This window comes from Dipodomys spectabilis, unplaced genomic scaffold, assembly GCF_019054845.1.
Source record: "Dipodomys spectabilis isolate Male_0828 unplaced genomic scaffold, ASM1905484v1 ptg000187l, whole genome shotgun sequence".
Lineage (NCBI taxonomy): Eukaryota > Metazoa > Chordata > Mammalia > Rodentia > Heteromyidae > Dipodomys > Dipodomys spectabilis.
Window position 1 is genome coordinate 13,863,040 of NW_024870864.1, and position 26,073 is coordinate 13,889,112.

At 37.8% G+C, this 26,073-nt stretch overlaps 1 gene segment (V, D, J or C); it reads left to right on the plus strand.

Moving 5' to 3' along the window:
• Positions 1-24,931: 24,931 nt before the first annotated feature.
• LOC122121252 lies at positions 24,932-25,597 on the plus strand. The segment is given in 2 exon segments: positions 24,932-25,036; positions 25,161-25,597. Coding segments are annotated over 2 exon segments (396 nt in total).
• Positions 25,598-26,073: the final 476 nt, after the last annotated feature.

Consider the following 26,073-nt stretch of genomic DNA (forward strand, 5'->3'; position numbering starts at 1 on the left):
GACTATGATAGAAGATGGATGCTGATCTGAGAGCATTTAGACTCACTATCACTTAGTTGAAAGGGACAGCTCTTATTTGTAGTGGAAACTTTGTTAGCTTGTTAGGCAACAATATGTAGATATAGATTTTTAAGAGACTTTAAATGAGCAAAAATAATTATGAGTGAAAAAAATAAGCTGGATGTGTAGAAAAACTTCTTGCATTCATAGATTTAACCTCCGGAGGGTGAGATGTGGATATAAAGAGCACAGGACAGCTGCAGGACAGCAGATGGGTTGTGAACATTGGTGTCTGGGTACAGTATTTCTGGAGCAGGATGAGAGGGGCAGTTCTTCTCTGCAGGAGGCAAGTGAGTACAGAGCCTCAGACAGCTGGGGTTCCCCCTACAGCTCCACTCTTAGCGTGGTTTCCAGAACCTTTGATTTAAGAATTCAATAGTTTGTGTCAAAAATATACCTCATAAGTCCATTGGTGCTGAAGGCACTTGACATCTATAACTAAGAACAGTGAACAACCCACATGAAGAGCAACAGGTTCTTTTTTGTGGAATTATCATACTTTTCCAGCACACTGACTTCAGGAAGCCAACACAAGCAACCTTGTAAGACATCATGACTCAAGTCAGACAAGCACAGGAAGAGCCACTGGTTCTCCACACATGCACCTGTTGTGCAACAAAGAGAGTTAGATTTTCCTTTATCACTTCAGCTCTCCACATGCAGTTAGTGATTCATATTTTGTAGAATCCCAGGGGTGACTTGAAGAGATTCTGGGATCTCTGTGCAGCTTTTATCTCTCATTTTTCTGTCTTCAACTTTGTGGACTTCCTAGCTCTATTCTTCAACTTCCTACTGGCAAATCAGGTAATACTCTCTTTCTCTCTGTCTCTCTCTGTCTCTCTCTATCTCTCTCTCCATTCTCTCTCTCTGTCTCTCTCTCTCTTTCTCTTACAAACACACATACTACTGGAAAAAAGAGGAATTTTATCTCAGTAAACATTTCTCATGTTAAACAAAGCAATATCCATTCAGTTTGAAGCCACAACTCTATAATGTAATACCAGGGACTAAAACTTTGAGTGTAGAATCACTGAGGAAGAAGAGGACAACCTAAAATACAAACAGAAGATATAGACTCCAATAGGAATAGAATATTCTTAATAAACTGTGAACAAATCAAATAGGAAAAATAATGAAAGCTGCTGCCATGATGGCAGACATATCTTATCTAAAACATATTCATTTTCCTAATTATTACTACCAGAAAAAATAAGATAGGTTATAATGCAACTCCTGATGTGGTATACTGACAGTATTCTTTCTGCATTACTTTTCTCAAAAAGTATCCAATCTAATCCAGGTACTACTGATAAGATCTGAGATCAGTGTTCAAAGAAACTTGGGAAGGAAAGACTTTGAGACCCTGTCTCTGATTAACCAGCGAAAAAGGTTTAAGTTATCCAGATGTAGAGCAACTGAGCTAAGGGCAGCACCTAGTCCTTGACTTCCAGTACTTCCATAAAGACACGAACACACACACACACACACACACCAATCAAACAATCTGAATTTAATCTATAGAAAAGGATAAAAAGACATTTTAAAATGTAATTCATAATTAATTCTTCCTATAAAAAATTCTGGTTTTGTGAGATGTAATATTAAAAAAATACCACTAGATGGAGGAGAAACAATAAACAATAAACAAAAATGCTGTTTAGCAGTCATAAGGAAGCCATAGAATTAGTGTTTTATCATCATTGAAGAGGCTCTGAGCTTGGGCATTTGACTATGATAAGGGACACTCAGGAGGAGCTGCCTGCAGGCTGAATTGTGGGGAAAAGTCTTCTGTCTTTGGTATTTGGAGACTGGAAGCTGGGCCTGTCTCTATTTCCTGCTTTCTTTCTCAGCAAAGGCCATCTTTTAAGAATTGATTCATATTATCCAGAGATATGTGTCCTTGGCAAAGAGGCCTTTAAGAAGTGTGTGAGGTCATGTGAGGTCAATGGAGCTGTAGCAAACCCCGTAGTACTAATACCATTAGGAGATGAGGCATTGGTTGCTCTGTCTCTGTCTCTGTCTCTGTCTCTGTGTCTGTCAAAGGTATCAAGGCCTCAGAATGTTCCAAGAAGTTGAACAGTTAGAAAGACCAAATAAGATGATAGCTCCTGACTTTGCAACTTTAGAATTTTGGTTTAAAAAATACTTTGCTTTGTCTGCCCAGACTAAGATATTTATGTTCTTCATGGCAATGCAGGCAGAGTAAGGCACCAAACCAACTCTCTCTGAACAGGATCAGCCTCCCTCAGGAGTTGACTTCTGGACATGGAGTCACAGCCTTGCTTCTCTTCTCTCTGCTCTGACCTTGGGGAGGAAGCAGGACTGAGGCTTCATCCTGAGGATGCTTGCATTCAACGAGAACATTTCCTTGAAAATAAAAGTGTGAGCCTGCTTCGTTTTCTGATCAGAATCAGAAAAAATGACTATATGCAATGTTTCATTGGTTTTGTTCGTAGATGCATATGCATTTTTTTTCTCCTGCTCAGATGCCAGTGAACACCTTATAAGGACATGGTCTCAAGACTCCTTCCTGTGTCCTAGCAAGAATATAAAGAGCATCCCAGACAGAAATCAGCAGAAACCAAGCCTGAATCCTGAACTCCTGCTCACTCCCTGCCTGGTCATCAAGTCTACTAGAGTTAGGCTGGGGTCTGGACATAGGTCACTCTAGCCATCAGCAGCTCATTGCCTTTGAGGCACATGAACTTCCTCCTGTCACCACTAGAAGGGGAAATCTCACAGCAGCTGCTGCCCTGCAGGGGGCAGCTGGGAGCCTGGGAACTTCTTTAAGAACAGGTGTTGGAGTGGAGTGGAGGCTGAGGGATGAGGGTTCAGCTCTGAAATGACATCAAGACCCCCTCCCACATCCTTCTGTTTCTCATACAAGGACACCTCCAATGATTCTGCTCTGCATTTCTGAATGAGGACTTCTCAGTTTTCTCACCCCACTTGCCTCTTACACTATGCTCACAAGCCAATTCTTCCCTACTTCTCACATAGCTGTTCTTGAGTTGAGCTTCAGTTCTTTCTCCAGATCTTGGACTCTGGCTTACTACTGTCTCTACAGTACTTTAAGAATCTTCCTTGGTTAATTGTGGTTATTGACAAACTTCCAAGGAAGTGATATATAGATAGAGGATTACATATGGAGAAGTTGTAGCCTTTCAGGAACAGATTCCTAGGTGAGCAGAGAAACCCTTATTGCTGCAGGTCAGAGAGGAGGCTGACAGTGGTCTGTGTGGTTCTTTGTTCTGTGCCGACCTAGATCCTACCAAGGTATATGCCCTGAGTGATATGAAATCCACGGGAAGTAAATTCATTGTAAATTCCTCACCCATAGCTTCTCTGAACATGGATCCTTGATATCCTGAGGTTCCAGAGCATCTGGTTTTCTGTGTCTTAGATCCATTTAGATAACCTTTCATTCTCAAAAATGCAAAACAAATTTCTCCATTAGCAGGAATACAGGAGGAGTTTCTTGGTGTTTGAAGGTCTTGGCTGTGGAGAAGACCATGAGAATGCTCAGTCAGTGTTGGTTTTATGTCCCCAAGGCAAGTTACCAAAAAATAAAGTCATATATTACCTTAGACAGGAAAATTTTATCTCAGTGTATCCAAATATTGTGAATATTGAACCATGGTGTATTTATAGAATTTCACATCCTGTGCAAGAGTCAGTCCCAATCAGCACACAGCATGGACCTGAGGGCCCCTGCTCAGCTCCTGGGGCTTCTGCTCCTCTGACTCCCAGGTAAGGAAGAAAAATGTTTTGCCAGTGTGGCCAGTACTGGTCATTATCAGGGAACTTAAATAAGAGTAATGTTGTTAATTTTTTATAGTGAAAATACCGTAGGGGTTATAATTACATGGGCAAGATAATGAGTACATTTCTTATCAATCATTGTTGTCTCCTCTTTTGTTTCCCCTTCCTATTCCTTCCCATCAAAGTTGTAAAGTTCGTTTTTTGACATACCGATTTGTACATCTCATTGTTACACTGGGTCCACCTGTATCCCTAGTTAAACTACTTGTTTTTTCCCTTCTCCTCCATAGATTATACCAACATCAAATACAGTGAAAGCAGGGGTTATGCAGTGGGGGAGGGATATACAAAGCCACAAAGAAATCATCTTATAAATATGTCAGAAACAATTGCATGAAAGCAAAAATATTTGAATACTTATTTTGGGGTTCATTTCACCTAACATTAACTTATCTGACCTTTTCTGCTTGTCTCAGACATATACTAGTTATTGAAAATAAGGAAAACAATAGGACCTATGTGTCCTTGGGTTTGGCTTACTTCACTTAATATGATTTTTCCAAGTCTTTCTATTTCCTAACAAATAGGGTGATGTCATTCTTTCTGATGGAAACATAGAATTCCATTGTGTATATAAACCACATTTTCTTGATCTATTCATCTACTGAGGGGCATCTGGGTTGGTTCCATACTTTAACTATGGTAAATAATGCTTTAATAAACATAGTTGTGCTGGCAGTTTTAGTATGGTCTTGTTTGTGACCATTTGGGTAAATGCTTAAAAGTGGGATTGCTGGGTCTTAGGGGAGATCTATGTGGAGTCTTTTGAGGAACCTCTATACTATTTTCCAAAGTGGTGGAACAAGTTAAAATTCCCACCAACAATGCAGTAAGGTTCACTTCTGTCCACATCCCCTCCAGCATCTGTTGTTATTAGAGTTCTTGATTATAGCCATTCTAACTGGGGTGAGGTGGTATCTCAATGTTGTTTTGATTTGCATTTCTTTTATGGCTAGAGAGGTTGAGCATTTCTGCATGTTTCTATTGGCCATCCTTCTTTCCTCTTCAGAGAAGTTTCTCTTTAAGTCTTTAGCCCAATTTTTTATTGGGATGATGTTATCTTTGTTGTTATGTTTCCAATGTCAGATGCAAGATGTGACATTCAGATGACCCAGTTTTCATCCTTCCTGTCTGCATCTCAAGAGATAGTCTCCATCACTTGTAGGGCCAGTATGAGTCATGGTACCAATTTAACCTGGTAGAAGCACAAACCAGGGAAAGCTCCTATGTTCCTGATCTAATATGCAATGTGTTTACAATTTGGGGTTCCTTTCAAGTTCTGTGGCAGTCAACTTTGGACAGGGTTCACTTGGAACAGCAGCAGCCCGCAGCCTGAAGATGTCACAAGTTATTATTATCAACATGGTACTGGTTTTCCTCCCACATAACAAAATCCTATTTACCTGTATAACTGGCAACAGCAAATTTTATCCTTTTGTGAAAAACCCCAGGGGCTCATATCCTTATTAGAGACAGTATTCTTCACACATCAGCCCACCTGGGATGATTGTCAGCAACATTTACAGGTGCTTTTAACCTGGGAGGAAAGAGAGTGAATCCAGCACAGTGCCTTGAAGGCAGTCCAGGTACCAGATGGTTTCCCCACTGATGACCCAGTCCATTTGGAGCAAATCTTTCCTCAGACTTGCCCAAGCGGGGACTACAAAATTGATTGAGATAAGGAGACACTTTTCAATTATCACCACTGTGTTAGCAGAGATACAGGCAGTGGCTAGGAAACCAACTAATTTATCTATGTGAGTGAGACTGTACAGCTCCCCAGTGAGTCCCCTAATGCTTTTCTGGAATGGCTTCTAGAAGCCCCTAGGAGCTATATGGCTATCTATCCTGAGGCCCTGGAGAATTGAAGAGCACTAAATATGGCCTTTGTTACCCAATCACCCCATATATTTGAAGAAAGCTGCAAAAGTTAGAAGGTTTTGAAGGAAAGGAGTTATCTGCATTGGTAGTGGTTGCTCAGTGGGTGTTTGATAATAGAGATACCCTGGAAGAAAATAGTCTAAGAAGGAACTTCGAGTTTGGGTAGCAGCACCAGATTATAGATTAAGAAACCCTTGGTGAAAACAGTAAAATTCATTTGCAATGGCAGTAGGGAACCTCTAAGAGGAGATCAGTGTGCTTACTGCAAGCCAAAGGACAATGTGATGTAACTGTGGAGATGATGTCACAAAGCGATAGTGATGGTACAATGGCATGTCTGACCTCAACTGTCCTTAATTCAAAATGGTGATATGGTTACCCAAAGATACTCTGATGTCCCAAAGGCCATGTGTTATTTCAAAGGTGCTAAGAGGTCATAACAGGTTTAGGATGTCACAAGGGCAATGTGATTCACAAAGGGTTGGTGTTGTCACAGTGGTGATGAGGTCTCCATTGGATAGTGATGTCACGACTAATTTGTAATATCACCATCACATGTCCAATTTCAATTGCTACAAGATCACAATGAAGATACCATTTCAAGGAAACAGCTATAAGTCAGAAAGGCCATGAATTTTCTAAAATATTATGAAGACATAATGGGTTTGTGAAAACACAATGGGACAGTGATATTACATTGACAATGTAATGTTACAATATCATGTCATAATAATGTTTTGATGTCACAATTAGTTGGTGATTCCATACCAGTGAGGAGGTCACAATAGGCTTGTTATGTTGTTATGGGTTGATGATGTCATTTCATAATGCTATGATGTCATTGTAGTTTGGTGAAGTCACAATGAGCTGATAGTGTCATAATGACAATGTAATGTCACAGTGGTGATGATATCACAAAGGGTTTATGATGTTAAAATGGCATGATTGATCTCAATTGTTATTAGTTTACACTATTATCATACAAAGAGACTAGGTTTTTTCCCAAACCTATTATGAACTCATAACCTTTTAGAAAATTCCTGGACTTTGGCACTTCTAGCTCCTACCTTGAACTTATATGCTAATTGTGAACTAGTAACAATTGAAATTGGACATGCCATTGTGATATTACAAACTCATTAGTACATTACAAATCCATTGTGACCTCAGAAACAGTGTGAAATCACAAAACTATTATGACCTCAGGAAATTTGAAAAATACCTGGCCTTTGTGACATCACAGTCCCTTTTCGTACCCATACCCCATTGTGAACTAATGACAATTGAGATCAGACATGTCATTGTAACATCACAAACCCTTTGTGGCATCATCAGGAGTGTGACATCACAGTGTCATTGTAACACTTACAACTCATTGTGATATCACACAAAAAATGACATAATAGCATTATGATATCACATTGTCACAGTGATGTCCTATACACATTTGAATGCCTATTCTGATTTCATTCTATTCAAATACGGCATGCGTGTTGATACCAGAAACCTATTTTGACCTCATGAACATTGTGACATTGCAATCCCTTTTGACATCATGTTGCCATTGTGATATCACTAACCTACTGTGACTTCACCAACCTGTTCTAATCTCGTAACTGTTTGACATGATAACATTGTGATATCTTAGGCCTGTTGTGGGCTCACAGTTTGTTTTCAACCTGTTTCAGGTAAGATATGTGATATCAGGAATCCACTGTGACATCATGACCATTGTGACATCTCACTGTCACATTGTGACATCACAAACCTGTTAGGACTTCATCACATATGTGCCAACACCTACGTTTTGAGACATCATGGTCCCTTTGTGAACTCACATATTCATTGTGAATTTATGACAATTGAGACCTGACATTCAATTTTGACTTCACCCACCCATTGTGACATCACAAACCTATAGTGACCTCATCACAAGTATGACATAAGTAACACATTGTGATATCAAAATATTATTATGACATGATATTGTGAGATCACATTGCCATTGTGATATACATCTCATGGTGTTTTCACTAACTTATTGTGACCTCTTAATATTTTAGAAAATTCATATCCTTTAGGAATTCAAGTTCTTTCTGTGAACTTGTATCCTCATTGGTAACTAGTAGCAGTGGAAATGGGAATTGTCATTGTGATAATAGATACTTGTTGTGACATCCCAAACCCCTTGTGACCTCATCACAGCTGTGACATCAAATCCTTTGTGATATCACATTCCCATTGTGAAATCACAGTCACATTGTGACAGCCCAAATATATTTTGACCTCTTAGCTTCTTTGAGAAAACATGGCTTTTGTGACATCACAGTCCCTTTGTGTACCCATATCCTCATTGTGAACAAATGACAATTGATATCAGACATGCCATTGTATCATCACATTGTATCATACCATTGTGACATCACATTGCCATTGTAACATAATGATTATATTGTGACATTCCAAATCTTTTATGACATCTTAGCACTTTTGAAAAAGTATATGGCCTTTGTGACATCACAGTCCCTTTGTGTGCCAATTTTTTGAACTAATGACCCTTGAGATCACAAACCCTTTGTGGCATCACCAGTGTGATATCACATTGTTGTTCTGATACAAACAGCTCATTTTAACATAATAAAACTACAATATCATCACACCATTATGACATCACATTGTTATTGGATGTCATAGACACATTATAAATGCCTATTCTGTGATTTCATGCTATTTCAAATGTGGCATGTTGATGTTCAGAAACATTGTGACCTCATAACCATTGTGACATCATATTGCATGGTGATATCACTAACTCGCTGTGACATCACAAATCTGTCCTGTCCTCATAACTTTTGTAACGTGCTGCCATTGTGATATCTTAGGCTCTTTGTGAGCTCATAATCTGTATCCAACCTCATAATATTTCAGGTATGACATGTGATATCAAAAATCCACTGTGACATCATGAAAATTCTGACATCATATTGGCAGATATCATGAGCATTGTGTCACACTGGGACATCAAAAACCTGTTAGGACTTCATCACATTTGTGAAAACATAGACCTTTGCAGACATCACAGTCCCTTTGTGAACTCATATACTCATTTTGAATGAATGACAATTGTGATCCAGTATGACACTGTGACATTTCCAATTCATTGTAACATCACAAACCTATTGTGACCCCATCACCAATATAGCATCACTTAATAATTGTGACATCAAAACATTATTATGTCATAATATTGTGACACACATTACCATTGTGATATTACTGTTCCATTGTGTTTTCACAAACCCAGTATGACCTCATTACATTCAAGAAAATTCATGGCCTTTGGGACTTTAAGTATCTTCTGTGAATTTGCATCCCCATTGGGAAGTAGCAGCAATTAAAATTAGACATGTGGTTGTGATATTACAAACTCATGACATCACAAACCTATTGTGACCTCATCACCACTTTGACCTCAAAAACCACTGTAAAATCACATTGTCCATGATTTCACAATCACATTGTGACATCCAAAACCTATTATGATCTTTTAGAACCTTTCAAAAACACATGGTCTTTGTGACGTTGCAGTCACTTTGTGTACCAATATCCTCGTTGTAAAATAAGGAAATTGAGGTCAGACCTGCCATTGTAACATCACAGGGACATCATCATAAATGTGACATTAGTCATTAAGATACCATCAACTCATTTTGACAACACCAACCTACAATGACATCATAGCATTATGACATCATACTATCATTGTGATGTCATAAACAGTTTTGAATGCCTATTCTGTGATTTCATTTTATTTCAAATGTGGCACGTGGGTTAATATCAGAAACGCATTGTGAACTCATAGTCATTGTGATATCACAATCTCTTTGTGACATCACATTGCCATTATGATACCACTAATCAACTGTGACAACACAAACCTGTCCTGTCCTCATAACTTTTGTGACATGCTGCCATTGTAATATATTAGGCCCTTTCTGAGCTCATATTCTTTTTGGACCTCATAATATTTGAGATATGAAATGTGATATCAGAATCCACTGGGACTTCATGGCCCTTGTGACATCAAACTACCAGATGTCATGACCATTGTGTCATGGTTTGTGACATCACAAACGTTCACAGTTTCTGTGTGGCATGGAGTGAGATCCTTTCATATTTTCAAGTTAATGTGAAGGACTCTATAGAAATCTATAAGCAAATGTTTGATGCTTCGCTAGTGCTAAGTGTTGGCTATTTGAAAGCAAAACACAGAACAGCCAGGGTTCACTGATTCCTGTCAATGATGAAACCATTCAATCACTGAGCTCTTCTCTGAACCCTCACTCCATGTGTGAATGACAGAGACCCAAGAGAGGCCATGAGCAAAGGGACTTGATGTGACCTGGCTGCAGTTTGAATGCAGTCTCAAAACTGGGAGAAGGAGGATGAACTTTCAGCGTGTAAGAAACCTGACCCATCGCTGGTACTTTCATGCTATGTAGATAGAGGTCAGCCATTAACAATTCAAACAACACACTGAAATAAAAAGTGAAAAAAATTCAATGACATCAGTATTCAAATACCAAATAGCAAGATGATGGCAAGTGAAATGAACTCCAACACATGGACACAAAAGGTTTCTCTTTGTTGTAGTTTTTAATGTACTACATGGTTTCTTTTTCCTTTTGTGTCTTTAGTTCCCCATATAGTTTATCCCCTGCTGTCACTGTAGTTGATTTTGGTACCCTGGGTATTGTATGTATGTATATCTGAGTTAGGGACGAGAAGGGGAACAAAAAATGGTGAGACAAGGACAAAGGGGGAATGAATGCAACAGTGATACTCACAATACAATATGTTGGAAATGTTCTGTACAACTTGGGGTGTTTTGTTGTTGGAGGGAAAATGGGAGAAAAATGGGGGAGAGGGTAACATGTTTGACAAGGATTGTACACACTACATAATTTATGTAATTAACTGTAACCTCTATATAGATCAACTTGACAAAAAATAAAATTTAAACAAAAAAGAGAAGTGGACTGTTGGTATCCTGGACCACACTGTCTCCTCATCTCTTAGCATTAGAAGGAGAAGAATGGGAAAAAGTTACAATTGAACTCTGAAGCAATATCACTGATTAACCAAATCATCTTTTGATCAAAGATGTTAGTTATTCATTCCATCATGTCCCTCTAATTAGAAATCCCCTGAAAAACAGTTTAATGTCATGAACAGACTCTGATACTCTAAGTAATCATACTTGGAGACACAAGTAGTACAGTATCATTGACCATTTTCAACATTCCTGTCAGTGAAGACAACCTTAATTTGTTTTAGGTGTTTTGAACATAGGCAAAGGAGAGAATGTAATTTTATCTATTATGTCCCTAGAATTCATAATGATAGTTCCTTGGAACTCTGACTACCCTTTCCTTCTCTAATATTTAACTCACAGCCTTGTTCACAGATGGAAGAATGGACAATGGTTTTTTTTTCTCTTCTAATGCATCTATTATACATATTACAATACACCTATTACACATTGGGGTTCTTATTCCAAATAGCTATTGTTGATTGTAGAGTGTTTGCTTTTAAGGATTATAAATCTACACCCTTTGCAAAGACAATGGGCAAAAAAGAAGATTGGGCTTTCTGAGAAACCATGTCCTTGGCTACTTAAGGCTTGGCCTTACCTATCTTGACTTCATATTGAGAAATTGAGATCCTAGTGGTATGTCAGGAAAGAAGCTTGTACATGCCAAGGATAATAGGATTGATTAGCAACAAGGCAAATTCTTCTCCTAATAAAGAAATAGCACACAAGAAGGCAGAGCACAGAGGTAGGGAAAAATCATATCTTAGTATACAAATGAGCTTCTGGGGAACCTTGCTGCATTGTTGGTGGGAGTGTAAACTTGTTCAACCACTTAGGAAAGCAGTATGGAGGTTCCTGAAAAGACTTCACATAGAGCTCCCCTATGACCCAGCAATCCCACTTTTGGGCATTTAACCAAATGTTTACAAACAAGACCACACTAAAGCTACCCGCACGACTATGTTTATTGCAGCATTATTTACCATATCTAAGATCTGGAACCAACCCAGATGCCCCTCAGTAGATGAATGGATCAAGAAAATGTGGGCTATATACACAAGAATTCTATGCCTCCACCAGAAAGAATGAAATTGCCCCATTTGTTAGGAAATGGAAAGACTTGGAAAAAATTATGAAGCAAGCCAGGCCCAAAGAAACAGGTCCCATGGTTTCCCTTATTTGCAATAACTAGTATATGTTTGAGTCAAGCAGAAAAGATCATTTAAGTTGATGATAGGGAAATGAACCCTAAGATATGTATTCAATTTTTTTTCTTTCATGCTATTGTTTCTAACACAATTATAAGATTATTTTTTGTTGCTTCGTATTTCCCTCCCCCATGGTATAACACCTGCTTTCACGCTACTTGATGTTGTTATAATTTGTGGAGGGGAAGGGGAAAAACAAATCGTTTAAATAGGGATACAGGTGGACCCATTGCAACTATGAGATGTACAAGTCCTTATGTCGAAAACGAACTTTACAACTTTGGTGGTGGGGGGAGGAGGGTTGTGTAGGAGGTTGGGGGAGGATGGGAAGGGGAAACAAAGGAGGAGGCTACAATGCTTGATAAGAAATGTACTCATTATCTTGCCCATGTAATTGTAACCCCTCTGTACAGTATTTTGACAATAACAAAACAAAGAAAGAAAGAAAAAAACAAATGAGCTTCTGGATCAAGTTTGTTTGAACTTCCTTTGTAGAATTTTCTTTTGTGTCTCTATTCTTCTATTCACTGCATTGTAAACAGAAATCTCTGCCAACTGTACTTTAAATTTTGTCAAATGATCTATGAATTCTAATGGATATTTTTCAATAATGGAATAATATTTCTATCTTACATCTTACTATGCAAGTATAAATATCTAACTATACTTCAATTTAAATTGATTTTAAATAAAATTAAGAAGGAAAGAAATACAATGGAAGTTTGTGAATCCTTTCTTAAAAATTAACTTTGATGGCTCTAAAAGAAAGGCTAACGAATGGGTCATTCGGATTAGAATATGATGTGAGAGCTGGGTGCTGGTGGTAAACCTAGCTACTTAGGAAGCTGAAATCTGAGGGTAGTATTTAAAAGCTATCCTCGGAAGGAATTTGTGTCTTTCTCCAATTAATCACAAAAAATAACTGGAAGCAGAGCTATGGCTCATGTAGTGGAGGAATAGCCTTGAACATAAAAATTTAGAGCTATAGACCAGGCCCAGGGTTCATGCCCAGGACCAGCAAAAAGAAAAGAAAAGAAAAGAAAGTGAACAAAAGGGAAGATAAAAGAAAAGGCAAGAAATATGAGACATGCACAGGTGAGATATCATGGTGAAAGCCCTTCATGTATTTAAGATATACTAAATAAATGAATGAAAGGAAGATAAAATAGGTTCTATGGGTTTCTGGGAAGAAAGGACAGAGAAGGGAGGAGAGGAAATGAAGGTGAATATGATTTAAGTGCTTTAATGGCATATGTAAAATAGAACAGTGAATCCTGTTGAAATGTTTTAAGAAGGGAAAGGTGGGGATAATGAATAGGGATCAATGGCATGAAGTTGATGATATACATTGTATGCACGAGTGAAAAAGTCACAATGAAACACTTTTTGTACAACTTTTGCATGCTGAAAAACAGATTCATTTTTATTTTCTAGCAGTACAAAAGCAGTGGTCAAAAACTGTATATGTTGCTATTTTCTACAGAAAAATGTCACTTTCTCTTTATGCTGTCAAAAATATCTCAGCTCAAAGTCATGGAAATTCCGTTACCCAGACAGGTAAATTCAATTTTTAATCTTAATCATAATATATACAATAGTCATGAACTTGTTAAGAAATGATTGTAGAAAGTGAATGATTTCAAAACACACAGAGAAATTGATGAATTAATGCCATATTGAGCATGATGGATGATACCTGTAGTTCAGACTCCTAAGGAAACAGAGAATGTTAGGAATGTGCTTCTAGGTCAGTCAGGGAAAATTCGTAAGGCCATACCTCATTCATTAGGCCACCAGAGAACAGTTTCTTTTTTTAATAAGTATTTTATTGTGAAAATACTGTACAGAGAGGTTACAGTTACAAGATAAGGATTCAAATGGATTTTTCTTTCTTGCGATTGTTTCCAACATATTTCTAAGATGATTTCTTTGTTGTTTGTATGTACCTCCCCCATGATATAAGCCCTGCTTTCACTATATTTGATGCTGATATAATTTGTGGAGGGGAAGGGAAAAAACAAATTGTTTAAATAGGGTTACAGGTGGACCCATTAATGAGATTTACAAGATGTTATGTCGAAAAAAGAGAACAGTTTCTTTAGTCTGGCTTCCAATTTTGTGATCTTATCACTATTGGTGACCAAAAGTAACCATGTTGCTGAATGTCTCTCAGATTAGATTTGTACTTGTTTTCTCACAGGTTTATATTCAGTGGTGCATATATGTGACTAAAGTCCAGAAGTGCTGCTGTGCTCTTTTTGTGGTGTCTGTTAGGAGGTTCATGTTTTGAATTACCATTACTAGCAATCTTCCTTCCAGTTCTAGACTAAGGGGATAGCTGGTAGATTGCTCTGCTCAGTTATTCTTTCCCCTTGGTAATTTGTGAGAATGCACAGAGAACTTTTTGATATCTTACAAATAGCCTGTTCCTTATTGAAATATCATTATGAATTCAAGGATTTACAATTTCTTTAACGGATGTGATATCCAAATTCATCAGTGAATAGCACTTGATAGCTCATTTCTTTTCTCTTATTAGTTTAGCTCAAGCTAACTTTGTATCCCACACAGTAGTGACTCCTTGGGTTCTGACACCTGCACAGGCCAATCCCAAACATCAGGATGTCCTCTTGTGTCACTCCATCTCAGCACACAAAAATTAGGGAGCCTGTGAAAGACAGTTTATTCTTTCCAGAGGCTGCTTTAGAGAAAAACTTGTAAGAACCCAGAACCTGGAGACTTCTGAAGAAACATGTATATACTATTCAATAATATTCTTTTTTCACTCACTATTCTCTTGAAAGCTTTAGGAAAATAGAAGTACTTTTAATGATGGTTTGTGAAGGTTTATCTACATTGTCAAATTAGTTGGATTGCTACAAGATGAACAAACTATACTTGTTGACATATCTGTGAGAGTTCCTGTAGAGAGAATTGGCTAAGAGAGGAAAATCTACGCCATTGTACACAGCCCCTTCCAAAATGCCAGTGCCTCTTATGAAGTTAAAAAGGAAGGTGGAGTAAGCAAATCAATGTGTTACTTGGCTGCCATTATATGAGCACTCTGCCCATATGGTACACTAAAGTTTCTAATCTATGAGCTGAAACAAAGAATTCTGCTATTTCAGGTGTTTTTACTGAGGACTTAGTCACAGAAATGACAAGTTAAGTAACACATCTTTATAACTTAGGTTCTAGCTTACTTTCTGACCAATGATGGAAGATGGATGCTACACTGAGAGCATTTGGTGTCCCTATCACTGGGTTGAGAAGGATGATACTTATTTTCAGTGGAAACTGGTAATTTGTTGCAGAAGATTTTTTCAAAGTGAGAGTTTAAATGTGGGAAAACATTTATCAGTGAAGGAAAGCTGTAATGCAGAGGGAGTAGAATAAGTTCCTGAACACATGGATTTATGCTTAGTAAGATGAGATGTGGAAGTGAACATCACAGAAGAGCTGCAGGCCAGGCAGTGGGTTCTGAGACCTTGACTGGGTGCTGTGCTACTTGGAGCAGAATGGTAGGGGCAGCACTTCTCTACTGGAGGCAACTGGGTATAGAGCCTCAGACAATCAGGACTACACCAACTACAAACCCCCTCCCCCCATCTCCAACTCCAGAAGCTTTGCCTTAAGACTTCTGAATAGTTTATGAACACATCCATATTTTAAGTCCTTTATAAGCACATTTGACATCTGTAACTAAGAACAGTGACCAATCCTCACAGAGTGCAACAGCCTGTTTTCTTCTAATTTATAACCCTTACCCAGCATACTGGCTCCAGGTAGCCAGCAACTAGCAACTTTGTAAGTCATCAGGACTCAAGGCAGAGAAGCAGAAGGGGAGCCACTGGTTCTTTCCACCTGCACTATGCCATGAACCAAATACTGATGGATTTCCTTTACCAGTTCAGCCCTCTACATGCTTTCAGTGATTCATATTTGGTAAAATGCGGGGTGTCAAATGGAGGGATTCAGGGATCTCTGTGCAGCTTTTTTCACTTGTTTCTGTGTCCTGCCCTGTGTGGACTTACTTCCTTCTCCTCCTCCTCCTCCCCCTCCCTCTCCCCCTCTTCCTCCCCCTCCCCCTCCCCCTCCCCCTCCCCCTCCCCTCCTCCTCCCTTCCCCTCCTCCTCCTTCTCCTCCTCCTCCTCCTCCTCCTCCTCCTCCTCTTCTCCTTCTCCTTCTCCTTCTCCTTCTCCTTCTCCTTCTTCTTCTTCTTCTTTTTCTGTCCTGGGGCTTGAACTCTGGGCTTGGGTGCTTTCCCTGCGCTCTTCAGCTCAGGACAAGCGCTCAACCGCTTAAGCAACAGCACCACTTCCAGTTTTCTAGTGGTTTATTGGAGATAAGAGTCTCATGGAGTTTCCTGTCAGGGCTGGCTTTGAACTGAGATCCTCAGATCTCAGCCTCCTTAGTAGCTAGATTACAAACGTGAGCCAGGGGCGCCTGGCTTAGGTCTTCTTTTTCAACATAATACTGGACACCCTCTTCACCACCCCATAAAAAAGGGTAGAATTTTATCTCACAAATTACTCCTCAGGTTGAACAAAGTGGTATTCAATCAATTTGAAACCACAGCTCTCTACAATGTAAGGCAGTGAATAACAGTTGAGTATAGAATCCCTAAGGAAAAAGAGGAAGACCTAAGTAAAGACAGGATCCAATTGGGATAGAATATTCCTAATATTCCTAATAAACTGTGCATACTACCAAATAGGAAGAACTATGAAAGCAGCTGTCATGGTGCTCTTCTAAAGAGTTAATTTTGCCAGAGGGGCTTCTTTTTCCATATGAATTTATTACTACCAGAAATAATAAGATAGGTTGAAGTTATATAACTCCTGAAGTAGTGCACTAAGAATGAGTATTCTTTCTATAATGCCTTGCTGAGGAAACTTATACTTGGAGTCGGTACTACTGAAATCTAGGTTCAGTGAATGAAATCTGAAGACCAGAGTTTCTAGCAAACTGGAAAGGAATGTCTTTGATACTTTCTCCAATTAACCAGCAAAACACCTGCATGTTGAATTGTCAAATGGTAGACCTCCAGCCTTGTACAGAAAAAGCAAATGGCAACATACAGGCCCTGATATCAGTATAATCACACACACACACACACACACACACACACACACAGAAACTGCAATATTAAACCCCTACACACCACTAACAATATACAATACAAATTTAATCCATAGAAAACGTCAAAAAGACATTTTGGAATATATTCATTAATATTTCTAGGGGGAAAAGCTTATTTTATAAGATATAAAGCTAAAATATTACCACTAGAGGGCAGAAAAACTCAGTAGAAAACAAGCTGGAAACTTTGTCTTGTCTCTATTCATGCCTGCTTTCTCAGCAAAATAATATTTCAGGGAAGATTCATGTCCCCCTGAGTTACGTCTACTTGGAAGAGGCCTGTAAGAAGTGAGTGAGGTGATGTGAGATCACTGGGGCTGAAGCAAACCCTATAGTACTAGTGTCTTTAGCAGATGAGGCGTTGGGGATTGCTGTCTCTGTCATGGTGTCTATCTCTGTCTGTCCCTGTCTCTGATCCTCCTGGTCTGCACTTCATTAGGTAAAACACGTGTCAGCTGATACAGATGGATTGCTATAATAGTTTACACCACTTGGATATTCAGCATTTGTTGTTTGTTTTTCAAACATTCTTTTCATGAACAATCACTAATTTATTTTTCTTCACATTGTCATTTCTACCTTTTAGCACCTTGATATAGAAAACCTTCTATCAACTCTTGCCTTAGGAGAAGTTTTATGAAATATTTAATGCACTCATACATTCATAGTAGTCACAAGGTTCTTATACCAACATATTTCCTCTGCCTTATCAACTTTTTGCAGATTAAAGAGGATAATTCTCACAAATCTTTTCTTCTCTGAATTGCAAGAGTTGTACAGGAGATTATGATGTAACATGCTCATTGGAATGTCTAGGGCTTCTTGATCAGAGTCAGCCTTCTGTCATGCTATTTGAAAATAAACAGCAGAAATTATAGCATGGAAAACATCAAGTTACTTCATACAACAGAAAATATGAAGAATTATATAGGATTTCTCTCACACAAATCCTCATAATTATGAGTGACCTAAATATTATTTTAGATAATAAATTGTTGTTATTTTACCAAAATTAATGTTTCAATCACAAGAATAAATTACTTTCCTATCACATTATTAAATGCGGAGACATACATATATGCATAGCTTTTTATTTAAATATTGGCAAATATTTAAACACTTTCAGATGATGTAATTTCAAATATTAAAAGATACATGAAATATTGTCTATACATTACAAAAGTCCTTCCAGAATTAGAAATACTTTACTTGTGTGCACATTCATATGAGACATAGAGCAGCAGGGAGCTGAGGAGTTGGGGTTGTGATGCCATCTTGCTGCCATTCACCCCTATGATGCTCTCAGACTCTTGTTGCTAGGAAAGCCTATGAGAGCTCTGAGCACCCAATGTTGGACCTGAGCAGCCTATGCTAAGATTCAGAGAATTAAATATTAGAACAGGGGCAGTGAGTTCTTAGGAAAAATAATGGAAAGACAGGAATGATGCCATTATTCCTAGAAATATAAATGTATGTTTGCCAGGTATTTGTCAGCAAACTTAAATGCTTCATTTTCAGTCCTATTTCCTACAATTCTAAATATAACATGCATTTTATATCATGTACTATGCTTTTAAAAATAACATAGAGTCAATTTTAAAACATTGCTTTATGTAGCCTAATCAATGAAATTCTTGGTATAGAATTGCAAAACATAGTGAAACAAGTCCTTGAAACACATGAAACAGTTAATTGTTTCTAGATTGCATGAGAAGACTGCACTTTTCAGACTCTTTTTCTATTTTAATATATGTTTGATTTCTTAGATAATGAATAGGCACCCGGTCATCCAAAGCAGACTTCTTAGATTACCATCAGTGCAAACACTATCTCCAAAATGAGTTCACACATACTTATAAATCACTTGTCACTGCATCTCAAGACAGTTAGTTAAACCTATGACATCTCACAACCTACGAAATTCTTCTGTCACCATGAGATTTGAGGTGTCACAGCTCCCCCTGGGTACAAAATATGAAATACCTTTAGTTCCTCAATTCTGGTAGAACATTTACAAAAGAATGGAGAAATAGTACCATGAACACTTCTAGACATGAATATTTTGAACAAATCAAATAGAACCTCTGATCTCACAGAGCTGCTTTCATTTGAAGGCAAAGAGCAGAAATTGAACAAAAGCTTCTCATGATTCTCTAATTTCTAATACTCCCCACATGCAGCCTTCCCTTTCTCCCCTCACCACAAGTAACACAATTACTGAAAAAGATGAGCTGTGGACATCTAGGCCACATTTTGTCTCCTTACCACCTGACATGATTAGAGTTAAGAGCAGGGTGATAAGTTATATTTGACCATTTGTATTTTCTTAAAATAAAACAAAAAACAACAAAAAATCCCTCTGATGCAATTTCACTGAAGGCCATTTAATCAAACTATCTTTTGAACACACATATAAATTTTTCATTCCATCATTTATATGCAGTTGGAAATCACCAAACACACAGATCAGAGCCGTGAATTACACCTCAATCTCTATTAAATAAATCTGGATCCATTTGTAGCAGAGCATTGTTTTTGTTTTTGTGTTTGTTTTTTACTATTTTTACCATTTCTGTTAGTGAAGAGCACCAGTCTCCCTTTGTTTTTGCTGAGTTGTTCACAAGCAAAGGGAGAGAAAGTAATTCTTGCCTATTATATAAAGTCAGTCAGATTCAAAATGATAGTTCTTTGGAAATGTGCATTACTTTCTACCTGTAATCTTTAAATTGGCCATGGCCATTTCTGTTTGCTTTATTAATTCATCTTTTGCAACAATTTGTTACAATACATCAATTACACATGGAAGTTCTCACTCCAAATAGCTATGAATGTTTGTAGACAATTTGCTTTGTAAGATGCTGAATCTAAACCCATTGCAGTGAACATATGCAGGAAAGCTGAATAGCCTGTCTGAGAAGCCATGCCCTTGGCTGTGATCATCTCAATATTTGTCCAAGATTTGGCCTTGTCGGTCTTAGATTCATGGAGAAAAAAATGACATGGTAATGGTATATGAGAAAGAAGACTGCACATGGCTAAGAGTATACATATTCTTAGCATTAGGTAGCAACAAGCCCAAACCGTCTCCTAATACAGAAGTAGTACAAAAAGGGTAGAAGAGACAAGTAGATAAAAATCATATCTTAGTATACAAATAAGCTTCTGTATTAATTTTCCTTTGTGATTCTTCTCTGGAATTTTCCTTTGTTTCTGTATTCTTCTGTTCACTTCTTTGTAAACTGAAATCTCTACCAACTATCAAAGAAATATTGCCAAATGATCATGGAGTTCTAATCACTGTTATTCAATAATGGAAGACTAGTTTATCTTATATCCTACGATGTTAGTAAAAAAATCCACAATGTAATTATGATTCTAATTTAATTTAATTTAATTTATTAATTTATTTTAAGCTGTAAAGCAATCTATTTTTTTAATTGTGAGAATACAATACAGAGGAGTTACAATTACATGGGCAAGATAATGAGTACATTTCTTATCAAGCATTGTTGTCTCCCCTTTGTTTCCCCTTCCCATCCCTTCCAATACTAGCCCCCTTCCCCCAATCTGATTCTCCCCCCATCCCCCACCAACATTGTAAAGTTTGTTTTTCGACATAATGACTTGTACATCTCATTGACTTATACATCTCATTGTTGCAATGGGTCCTCCTGTATCCCTAGTTAAATGATTTTATTTTAAAATAAAATTAAAAAGGAAAAGAACACAATAGAAAGAGGTCAATCCTTTAAAAAAATACCATTGATGTCTCCAAAAGCAAGATTAATAGAGAGGGTTGTTCTGATTAAAAGATGATATATAACCTGGCACCTGTGGCTCACTACTGTAATCCTAACTACTCAGGATGTTGAGATATAAGGATAATGGTTCAAAATCAGCATGCCAGGAAAGTCTGTGACACTCTTATCTCCAATTAACCACAAGAAAGGTGAAACTGGAGCTGTGGCTTAAGTGGTAGAGAGTTAGAATTGAACACAAATACTTAGGGACATTGGTCATTCCCAGAGTTCAAGCCCTAGAACCAGCAAAAAGAAACTGAAAGGAAATATGATTTATGCACAAGTGAGATACCATGGTGAAAGCCCTTGGTACAATTAATATATATATGAAACAAATGAATGACAAGAGAATGAAATAGGCTATGTTGGCATTTTATGGAGCGAGTACTATGAATGGAGGAAGTTATGAAGGTGAAGATTATTGAAGTGCTTCTCTGGAATATATGAAAAAGGCCAGCAAAACCCATGCAACTGCTTTAAGAAGGGAAATATGGGGATAAGGATGAGAGATCAAGGGTGTGAGGTTAATGGAGTACATTGTATGCCTGTGTGGAAATGTCACAATGAAACTCTTCTTGTATAGTTAATATATGCTGACAAAGACTAGTGTATGTCTAGGACAAGCAGAAATGCTCAAAAGCTATGTACCTATGACCACATAAAATGATGCTAAGCAAAATGCATCCCAAGATAGGGACACAAATGGTTTTATCTTTCTTGCTATTTTTTTAAGGAATTTATAATGTACTACGCTATTGTTTTGTTTCTTTTGTATGTTCTTCCCCCATGGTGTAACCCCTGTTTTCACTGTATTTGATTCTGGTGCCCTGCATCTTGTATATACATTTTTCTATTTTGGGGAGGGTAATATAAATAACAAAATGCTGAAATAAGGATACAGATTGCCCTTTATAACAATGAGATATACAAGATGCTATATTGAAACCAAACTTTACAACTTCATTGGGGGAGTTGTGGAAAGGGAGTAGTTGGGGAAGTGGGGAGGGAAGGGACAGTAGGGGAAAACCAAAGGAGGAGATACCAATGGTGGATAAGAAATGTACTCAATACCTTACTCATGTATCTGTAACCCCTCTGTACAGTATTTTTACTATATATATACATATATATATAATAATTTAAAAAGAAATTAAATGTATTCTTATTCTGTAGCAGTATAAAAACAGTGGTCAAAAATTTTATGTGTTACTGTTTTGTTTTTTAACATATATAGCTCACTATGTCATTATATTTTCAAAAAGATCTTAGTTTGAAATCACTAAGGTTCTCTTAACCAGACATGTGAATTAAATCTTTAGTCTTAGTCACTGTACATACCATGTTTATGAACTTGTGAAGAGATGGCTGTAGATGAATGATCTCAAGACACAAAAATTCCAAAGAAAAGAATACTTTAATGGTCATGATGGCCATAATGGTTCACACCTATAGTTCAACCTCTATAGAATGGTAGGAATATGGTTCCAGTTAAGTCAGAACAAAGTAGTCAGACCACATCCCAATAATCAAGCCACCAAGGAACAGGGTTTTAGTTCAGTCTTAAATTTTGTGTTCTTATTGCTCGTGGTGAACACATACTAATCATGTGGATGAATGTCTCTCAGATTAGATTTGTGCCTTTTTCCCCTCAGAGTTCTTTCAGTAATGGATATATGTGAGCAAAGTCCAGAAGTGTTGCTATTTTCTATAAGGACATCATTACTGATGATCTTTATTTCAATTCTAGATTAAGGTGTTGGCTGTTGGATTTCTCTGTTATATAGTTGTTCTTTTTCCTTTGAAATTGTGAGGATTTGTGGAGAACTATATGGTGGTTTATGGATATCACATCCCTAGTGAAAATATCCCTACTAATCCAAGGACTTACAATTTATTTCATGGAATACTTTGGTATTTATTAAATATTCAAAAACTCTCAAAATTGGCGAGTGGGCATTCTTGTTAGCTGATTTCTCTCCACTCTTTCCTGTACATCATCCAATATGAATTTGTAGTTTGTGACAAAAAATGATCCAAACTCATCTTCCTCTTTTTCTATTTTTGAGAAAGAAATAAACTGTTGTGCAAAGGTCACTGGTTTTATTTATGAGAGAATAAATTAGGTCAATTAATGAAGGTGCTATCTGTTATTAAAATGAAAGCATCATTACTTCTAGATTAGAAAAAATTATCCACTTGTGCATCTATTCATCAATATGTATATATATTTACATGTACACATTCATATATACATATGTATACATCATACATATGTAAATTTATGGTAATTACTTCACTCACATAAAAAAATTAGGTTATTATTAAATGAATTCTTAGAAAAATTTTCTGATTTTCTTTTTTCCAGAAAATATTCAGTATAAAAATCTTTGAAATATGTCACTAACATTAGATGAAATTTTCATTTAATTAGCTTACTTTTTTTTAACCTCAAGAACATAGGCTCTTATTTTCCCTCATTAATTTAGTCATATGATCAACAACTCTTCTGGGTGATATGAAACTCTTGGTGTTACTGCCACTTACATGATCAGATCATACACACCCTGCCCCCAACCCCAGATTTGTTCAGATATTCCTCAGAATGTGATAACATGGATAAGATGAGCCAACTTTGTATCCCATGCAATAGTGACTTCCTGAGCCCTGACATCTGTACAGGAAAATCCAACACATATGGATGTCCTCTTGGGTCACTCCATCTCAGCACATACAGTGGAGTCAAAAATGATGTTTCTCCCTTGCACAGAAAATCAGTTCTCCCATGTTGCCTTATCTTAATATGGATGACATTTCCATGTTCTATTGATTTCAAGATTCTGTTCAGAGATTCCAACATACTCACTCTGCTTGGGCCCAATATCTTTTACCTAGGTGTGCAGCACAGTGTTCTCTTAGGATCTAGAAGAGTCCACTGAACAGGAGACATATGTAGGTTTAGGCTACAAAATAGGCTTCAAGATAACCTGAGTTTATCCTTCTTTTTTTTTTTTTTTTGGGGTCCGGTCATGGGGCCTAAACTCTTGGCCTGGGCACTGTCCCTCAGCTCTTCAGCTCAAGGCTAGCGCTCTACTACTTGAGCCACAGTGCCACTTCCGGCTTTTTTCTTTTTGCTTATGTGGTGCTGAGGAATCGAACCCAGGGCCTCAGGCATGCAAGGCAACAGCTCTACCACTCAGCTACCTTCCCAGCCCGAGTTTATCCTCCCTTTTAAGGAGAATTTATCTCTGCTTCTGAACATAGTAGTTGTGGTGAAGATGATTAAAAGCCAGAAGGAATAATATGAGAACCTTCAGAATGCACATATAAATTGATACAAAATTCTAGGTCAGTAAAAATTATAAAGGCTGTTCAGACATGAAGGGAGAAAGGCTCTGAAAGGACGTGCTGGTATGGATCACCTGGGACAAAAACTCAGAGATGAAGGAGATAATAAGGCTGAACAGCACAGTACAGAAGTCCAGGCATTTTCTTATCAACACAACAGCTACACTTATTCATTACAGGACCACAGTGCTGATAAATTGACACATACAGATTATCAGTGAATCAGAGCTATGTAAAAGTTTCTGTCCTGCATAATAACAAAGAAATGCCAAATTTGTGTTGTGCAAAATTTGTTTATAAATTTCTGGCACTAACACTCCAGTGAACAAGTCTTGACTCAGTTAAAGAAATAAGATGGAAAAAAAGCTTTGATCCTCAAAGTTACCATTGTTGTGCGCACATCACAGGAAAGCAACTTGGAGATTCTCTTCTGTGTTTAAAACTTATTCTGTTGCCCGACCTAGTTCCCTTGAGACTCAGAATGCAGAGTTGCTGAGATGAGGCAGCTCGACAGCTGTGTATAACTCTGCTGCTGATTTGCATGCACCAACAGCACAGCCCAGTGTGCTCAGGACTTCTTCATAGACTGCTCACATTAGGCAGTAGTCAGTCCACGTCAGCACACAGCATGGACATGAGGACCCTTGCTCAGCTCCTGGGGATCCTGCTGCTCTGGCTTGCAGGTAAAGTAGGACAATGCTAGGGATTAACACAGCTCAGTGTGATCCAGGATGCTTACTCTTCAGGGATGCCTTCTTATAACTTGAAAATTAGTGTGAATATTTGTTTTCATGTTTCTGCTTCCAGGTGCCAAGTGTGATATCCAGATGACCCAGTCTCCATCTTCACTATCTGTGTCTCTAGGAGACACTGCCACCATCACTTGCAGGGCCAGTGAGGATATTGAGTATTATTTAGCCTGGTACCAGCAGCAACCAGGGAAAGCTCCTAAACCCTTGATCTACGGTGCAGATATTTTGGAGTCCGGAGTTCCATCAAGGTTCAGTGGGAGTCAATCTGGGACAGAGTTCACTCTCAGGATCAGTGGCCTGGAGCCCGAAGATGTTGCCACTTATTACTGTCAACAGCATAGCAGTTTCCCTCCCACAGTGATACAAGCCATAACAAAAACCTCCCAGGGAAGCTGAAGTGTGAGTCTGGGCTGCCCCAGCTGCTCCTCCTGCTGCTCCACCTGCTCAGAATGTTGTCAGAAAAGGCCAGTTAATACTTGGAGAGTCTGAATTGTATCAGTTGATATTTATGCAATAATAAAATAAATAACGGTATTTAAGCAGGAATTGCCTTTAATACAAAGAATGGATTCATTGCTTCAGATTTTATTCCCTTATTTTCTGATAGCCTATTTTTTTATTAATGTACATATCTGTAATCATTAATGGGATTCTGGGTTTCTCAGTATATGTGTATTATGTGCATTGATTATAGTCTTCCATCTTTCTTCTGTGTTCAACCTCCTGCGCTCTGATCCTGTGCCCTTGTCAGCCCCATAGTATCACTATTGCATTTTATTTTTTAAAATTTTGCTTGAGTGAGAAGGAGTATAGACAATGCTCTTTGTCTTTACTATTTTTGTTAACAAGGTGTTCTCTACGTCTATCCATCATGCTGCAGACTATATGATTCTTTATGCATGTTGTATGTATATATGTATATATATACATATAAATACATATATATGTATTTCATACATATATATACA